Source organism: Pistacia vera, unplaced genomic scaffold (assembly GCF_008641045.1).
Source record: "Pistacia vera cultivar Batoury unplaced genomic scaffold, PisVer_v2 Contig418, whole genome shotgun sequence".
NCBI lineage: Eukaryota > Viridiplantae > Streptophyta > Magnoliopsida > Sapindales > Anacardiaceae > Pistacia > Pistacia vera.
Window position 1 is genome coordinate 928,992 of NW_022196244.1, and position 7,517 is coordinate 936,508.

Genomic DNA, 7,517 nt, shown 5'->3' on the forward strand with positions numbered 1-7,517 from the left:
CAAAACCCTCGGGTGTGTTGTACTTACCTCAAACCTTGAGGAGGAAATTGTTATCAACCTAAACCCTTACTTAAGTTATGGGGGAGATTAATGATAATTTTATAACCATAGGGATGTCGCTGTAATTTAGACTATAAAGAACTGCGTTAAAAAATGAAAAGAAAGAGAGGCGAACAAAATTTGTCAGATAATTGTCAGTCCCTATTCAACACTCACTCAACTCAAACAGTCTCACTACAAATCCTCTCTCTCCCAAACCAAAAAAAAAAAAAAAATCACAAAACCAAAAGCAAAATTTCAGCAATCAGATCACCAACAGTTTTTCTTCTCTCTCAATTTTCAGTAAAAAAATAAAAAATTCAATCTCCTTTGAATTCTCCAAGCTGAAACCGACGGAGCTTGTATAATGCGCGAAACTTGTTTTCACTTCGTTTCCATTCACTTCCAGGTGAAGCTTCTTCAACGATCTGTTTCCAGCTCTCGATTTTTTTATTTTTGTTTTTCTCGAGTTTTGAGGTTCTGAATGTTTTGAATCCGTTTGAGCTTTTGATTAGTCTATTTTATTTATTTACATATTTTTTTTTTGGTGGCGGAAAAATTTGTTTGGTATAGGCTTAGATCTGATCAGAATTTTTTAGCTGGTTTTTGAGAAATTAATATTTGTTTTGTTTTAATAATCTCTCTCTCTCTCTCTCTTTTTTTAAATAGTAAGTATTTGTTTTTTTTTCTTCTGAGGAGAATATAATTTTCTAAAAGCATGATGAAAATTTCTTTATATTCTAATATTTTAATATTAGTAGATGCTCCGAAATTGTTTTTTCTTAAATTTTGGATTATTTAATTTTTTTTCTAACTTATGTTAATTTCTAGGATTTATCCAGAAAATCATTATCAAAGTTTATTGTTTCCTTTACTTTCAGAAGTAAAACTTTTGTATAAATTCCAAGCAACGCACTTTTTTTTTTTTTTTTTTTTTAAACATATAATTATTATTTTAAGGATTATATCCCAAAATATTTGACGTTTCTTGTTTTGGAAAGAATTTATTTAAATTTTTAAGCGAGATAGTATTAACTGTATGTTAGTATTGGCTGTCGAGTGTATTTTTGAAAATTTTCTGAAATTTGGGAGGTTTTTGAGGGAGTTGAAGGGATATTGACTGGTTTCAGAATTTTAGTGGGTAATTTTTAAAACTAGTGAGTTTGGATTTTTTTTACCAAAATTACCCCTTAATAATTTTGGGAAATAATTATATGTGGGTGAGAAATGTGTGAAAGAGCTGATTTGGAAGCTAGTTTAGAGCTGATAAAGAATTAACTAACTAATAAGCAGTTTTAATATATGGATATTCCTTAATTATATAATGTAATTACCAGAATTTTCTTATTTTAGGTGGATCTGGTTGCTATATTTGTGTTCATTACCAACTCATTTATCAAAGTAATTTTCAACCGTTTATAGAAATCTTTAATTTCTTAATCCATTATTTTGTTTGATTTGTATTGGTTTTAGTTGTTTATAACTTGTTTAGTTGATAAGCAAAATTGCATTACTAATCATCACTTAAAACAAGCTTTATTTAAGCTTCCGGGAAGTACATATACATTTAAGAGAGTATTTGGGGAGTATCAGTGTTAGTGCTTCATTGTTTCATATTGTATGCAAGCTTCTTGATGAAATTCAACCTGGATGATTGGTTTTTCGAGACTGACTTTATTAAACCAAGTGTGTAATTGCTTATATTAATTTTTTTTTTCTTTTTTCCATGCATTATTTGTGGTTTTAATCCCTATAATAGGGTTGTCCTGGCAAACATCTTGTATTTGCCTTGCTAATTTGTGCCCAGTTGTTGCGTTCAGTTTCTTCTTTCAATGAGTTACATATTTTCTGTATAAGATGTTACCAAGAGGAATGATTGTTTGTTGTTGTTTAATGGTTATCATTGTAAGAAAATTTCCATGATAAATCATATTCGATATCCATATTTCTTATGAAGAATCTTTTTCCCCCTTCACTTAAGAATTTTTGTTATTCCTATTAGGAAGATAGGTGTTTGGATGGAATGGAAGGCACAAACACAAAAAATCAGGAGGGTAGCAAGTACTAGTATCAGCAGTATTTACCAGTCATATTTATGGCATCTGCCAGCATTGGGAATGGGGGAGTGGGCAGTTCTAGGTCCGTTAATGGCTTTAAGAGTTCATCAAGTTCAGTTGACTGGCTGGGGCGAGAAATGCTTGAAATGAGATTGCGGGACCAGGTGGACCACGATGAAGACCGAGTAAGCAGTGTGTTTCTTAAAGTTGTTTGTACTTCCTCCAGATCTCTTTTTTTTTTTTTTTTTTTTTCCTGTAGTAAATATGATTGGATTGGTTGGTCTTTCTTCAACTATCTGCTATACAAGAAACAATTTGCATGGTGGTGGAAGTAATGTGGTCTCCAAGGGCATTTTGCTGTGTTGAATAATAATATATTAATTTCTGAAGTTATCGACTTTACAATTTTGTAACTATTTCCAGTATTTTCAGTGTTCATGCTTCTGATTTGTTGCAGGATAGTGAACCGGATATAATTGATGGTGTGGGTGCTGAAACTGGACATGTGATAAGAACAACTATTGGCGGCCGAAATGGCAATTCTAAGCAGGTTTGAAGAGAATTTACAAATTTTGTATCTTGATTTTCTTATAACTGGTAAATCTCTTATGTATTTTGCAACGGATGTTTTCTTTGGGTTGACAGAAAATAAGTTATATCGCTGAACATGTCGTTGGAACTGGTTCTTTTGGTGTTGTTTTTCAAGTAAGTAGAGCTATCATGTTTTAGTCATTGTTTGCATTTTCGACTTTTACTTTCTTATGCACTCCATTTCACTAATTAAATTGTGCTGCTTTGTGCAGGCAAAATGTAGAGAAACTGGAGAGATTGTCGCTATCAAGAAGGTTCTCCAAGACAAGCGCTATAAGAATAGGGAGCTACAGATTATGCAAATGCTGGACCATCCAAATATTGTTGCCCTTAAGCATTGTTTCTTCTCAACAACAGACAAGGAAGAGCTTTATCTGAATCTTGTACTTGAATATGTTCCTGAAACTGTTAATCGTATTGCGAGGACGTACAGCAGGATCAGCCAACGAATGCCCTTAATATATGTTAAACTTTATACATATCAGGTGTGTAGTAATTTGTTTTGATTTCAAGCTTCTAAATCCTCCCGTACCCTTTTCTTTTGGCAAGTCTCTTCTGACCCCTTATTTTTTGTGAAACTTTTACCATAGGTGTAGTGGGTTGTCTGTGTCTGTATATATATTTATATATGTAACAAGTTCAATCTTACCTGGAAACTCTATGACAGATACTAATCCATTTTTTTTTCACCAGTGTAAGGTATAAACATATAAAATTTCAATTGATTTTTCTCCCTATTTCTTGCTTTGGTTGCAGATCTGCAGGGCTCTTGCTTATATACATAATTGCATTGGTATTTGTCACCGTGACATCAAGCCTCAGAACTTGCTAGTAAGATTTGCTTTGAAAACTTGTGGATGTGTTTGTTTTTTTTGTTTTTTTTGTTTTTTTTTTTTTTTTTTTTGCACGAGTCTCCACGTGTATACAACAGTATGGTTTTCATGCAAGTATGATATTTATTATTTAGAGTTCTTATATGATATCTATTACTTTGAGGAGTTAAATTTTCAGCTGAAACTATTGAAGTCAATAACTTACTGCATTTTAGTGCTTTCCAATCAATGTAAATTTAAGCGATTGAGACATCTAGGTATTTGAGGTGCTTTCTTTAGGCCCATATAATACTTATAAAGAAAAATAATTTGCTACAATATTTCATGCTGAGATTTTGAAATTTTGGTAGGGTTTGGATGTCTATGAAAAATTTCCCATTTCCATTCTGTTATGCATGGAAGAGTGCTATATGGGTGTTCCATTTGATTTTACTCATTAGATTCTGATTAGATAGATTCAATTAATCATTTTAATGATGATAATTGCATGCCATTAGCATATTTCATTTGGGTTTGGGTTCAGGCTCAGTCATGTATTGCAAATTTCCAGGTCAATCCACACACACATCAGCTGAAACTTTGCGATTTTGGGAGTGCCAAAGTCCTGGTAAGTTTTTATTCCACACTATTCATTGACATTTGCAATGTGCTTCTTTTTTGAATTTGATCACTCTTCCATTGTTTCATCAGGTGAAGGGAGAACCCAATGTTTCTTACATTTGCTCGAGATATTATCGTGCTCCAGAACTCATATTTGGTGCCACTGAGTATACAACTGCTATAGATATATGGTCCACAGGTTGTGTGATGGCTGAGTTGCTTCTTGGACAGGTGCGTGGCGCTCTGCTTCCTGTAGACTTATAACCTTGTTTCTCACCTTTATTTATTATTTTGTCTGCCAGTACTTATGGTTACTCTTGACTGATGCAGCCTTTGTTTCCTGGAGAAAGTGGCGTTGACCAACTAGTCGAGATTATCAAGGTCATATTCGCAATTAACTCCTATACTTTAACGTACAACAGTAAAACCCCCAGCTTTATTATACAAGTTTCCATGGCATATCTAGAAAATTTCTTCTTTTTTAAAGATTCCAGTCTACTTGAAATATTAAATCCATTTTGGATAGTGTAGCATAATCTGTAAACGAGTTTCTGGTTTTGACCAGTCTTACAGCTGAGTTTTGTGCCATGTCATCAAATTCAAATTCAAATTAAAAAAAAAAAAAAAAAAAATAGCATTCCAAATTTTGGGAACAGGAAAAGGAAACTTTAGTGCCTAAGGCTGCAATTCACTAACAGAATGATTTTCATCCCCATGTTGCATTGCATGTCTGATGAAAGCTTTTTCAGCAGACACATTTCAACATCCCTTAAGGATTTTTTCATGCTGGCAGGTTTTAGGCACACCAACCAGGGAGGAGATAAAGTGCATGAATCCAAATTATACAGAATTTAAGTTCCCACAGATAAAACCTCATCCATGGCACAAGGTTTGTAGTTTTCTTTTTATGTTTTCCTTATTTGTATACTGTAATACAATTTTGAAATTGATTTTAGCAATTCCACGTCTAGGTTGAACATTGTTTTTCAATTGGAAGCCTTAAGGGAACAGTCTTTGTATATAAACATTACTATGCTCTGGCTCTACTAATGCTATTACTCTTGTGGTTGGATCCAAGCAAATGATAAGAAACACTTATCCTCGGGGTATTGTTTGTACGTGGTTAGTTTCTGTTTATAAACAGGCTTGGTGAGTGGAGGTATGATTTGATTCAAGTTTTAGCAGTAAAAAATGAAGGCCCAGAAGAACGAGGATTTGGGCACTGAGAAAAGTTATATTTGTCTACATTTCAAAAGAGAATTTGATCTTGATGGTGCTATGTGGGGTAGATTTGTGATTTTGTTGTTGCCATATGATACCCGACTCTTGGTATGACAATAGTCTCTTTGTTGGTAATGTGAAGTTTATATGGGCATTATTAACACTGGCGACACAGATACAGTGTTATGCTATTAAGAATACTTATTAGCTTATTAAATCAAAGGATGATATGAGCTTGCTGAATGGGTTTGTAATTTTCTTTTAGCTCTTCTATAATTTTGGAAGAAATTATATCAACAATATAAGGAGGAAAATTACGAAGGTGAACATTTAGTCCACCAAATAGGTTAGCAACCAAAAGATTCTACTAACAACTCCAGAAGACTATCGAATCATAAGTCAACCACATCCCAATCATGCTTCACTGTTCTAATGTGGCTTCTTTCTATTTATCAGCGTCCTTTAAAATCTTTGCACTTACTCTTTGTATTTACATTGATTAGTAATTAGTTCTGCTGTGAACAGAAAAATCATTTGCATCTGATTTGTTCTGACATTATTCTTATCCACCAGGTATTCCAAAAACGTTTACCCCCAGAGGCAGTGGACCTTGTCTGTAGGTTTTTTCAGTACTCTCCCAATTTGCGATGTACTGCTGTAAGTTTCATCTTTCATATATTTAGCACCCTTGTTGGTTTTTTTATTATATAATAATGCACATTTAAAAAAAAAAAAAAAAATCTCTGCAGCTGGAAGCCTGCATCCACCCTTTCTTTGATGAATTAAGGGACCCAAGTACTCGTCTTCCCAGTGGCCGCCCTCTTCCTCCTCTGTTTAACTTTAAGCCTCAGGGTAAGTTGTACTCACTGTGATGTTATTTATTTATTTATTTTTAATGATTTTTGTGGTTTACTATAAAAAGAAGATGCACTTCATTGTGTATCCGTATAAAAAATGGAGAAAAATGTCTAACCACAATACCTTAAAACTCTACATATTTACTTGAGCCGTTGAGGTGTCATCTGAACATCAGTTTTCGTCAAGAAGAAAGATACAAATACCAAAAGTCAACACATTTGAATACCATGGAGCATGTTTTTTGTTACCATAATTCCTCACATATGCATTTTACTTCAGCCCTGTAATACTGTTCTTGATCATGTTTTTCCATGGCTTCTCATGCCTCTGACATTTTCTCCTACCATATTTGCTAGAGCTTTCCGGCATACCACCCGACATCGTCAACCGACTCATTCCAGAGCATGCTCGTAAGCAGAACTTATTCATGGCCTTGCACTCTTAGCACAACTATTCCGACTCTGTTCTTCGTTGCTTCCATGTGCCATCTATCACCCTGCTGCCATTTTGGTCTTTGTTGTATTGACGAATGTAAAAATCTTGTCTCAACTACCCTTGTTAGTTCCAGTGAGGAAAGGAGTGTTGCAAAAAGGAGTCTTTAGAACAATTTGAGGTTTTGAGTTTGTGTATTTGTGTTATGAGGATTTGAAGACTACTAGAACTTGTAATTTGTTAATTGTTATATCCCTGTTATATGGGCGATTTTAGTGAGATGAAAAATATGAGAATATCTGTAAAAAAGTAATTTAATTTGTTGTGGTCTTTCCTTTGAGCTTGATTCATCGCGATATTGATTTGATAATATTATTTGTCATTAGTTTTAATATGATATAAATTAGTCCAAAATTTATTTTAAAGGATGGTAGTTGCTTGATAATGTAACGTTATCGTATGTATATATTTTAAAAAACCTTCAATATGCATCAAATCTTTTGTTATTCTATCCTAAAGGTATAATCATGGTTTTAAAAATCGGATCGATCGGTCCAATCGGTTGGACCGGGACCCAGTCACATGTCCGGTTTGAGTTAATATAAAAACCGACATTACTCAGTAACCTGCTATGAACCGCCAATGAATTGAGAAAACAATGTGAACCGTCGGTTCAATTGGATCGCTTGATAAACTGGTCCAACGTTTGAAAAGGGGAAAAATCCCTAATTCTTTCCAATTTCTCACTTTCTCTAGTTTCTTACTTTCTCTACACAAAGTCCTCTGAAATTTTTTTAAAACCATGCTGGAAATCTAAAATCTCACTCAAATTGCAATTCAATCTCAATGAATCCCACTCTCTGAAATCGCAACCATTCCTTGCTGA

At 33.8% G+C, this 7,517-nt stretch overlaps 1 protein-coding gene across 1 annotated transcript; it reads left to right on the forward strand.

Annotated features, from left to right (window-relative positions):
- Positions 1 to 244: 244 nt before the first annotated feature.
- On the forward strand, positions 245 to 6,971 carry LOC116142755 (shaggy-related protein kinase kappa). The gene is made up of 13 exons (XM_031428160.1): positions 245 to 448; positions 2,042 to 2,281; positions 2,554 to 2,646; positions 2,742 to 2,801; positions 2,900 to 3,172; positions 3,444 to 3,518; positions 4,071 to 4,127; positions 4,211 to 4,351; positions 4,451 to 4,501; positions 4,914 to 5,009; positions 5,915 to 5,998; positions 6,091 to 6,193; positions 6,556 to 6,971. Exons 2-13 carry the CDS (start codon positions 2,135 to 2,137, stop codon positions 6,642 to 6,644), a joined length of 1,269 nt encoding a protein of 422 aa, XP_031284020.1. The 5' UTR covers positions 245 to 448; positions 2,042 to 2,134; the 3' UTR covers positions 6,645 to 6,971.
- The last annotated feature ends 546 nt before the right edge of the window (positions 6,972 to 7,517 follow it).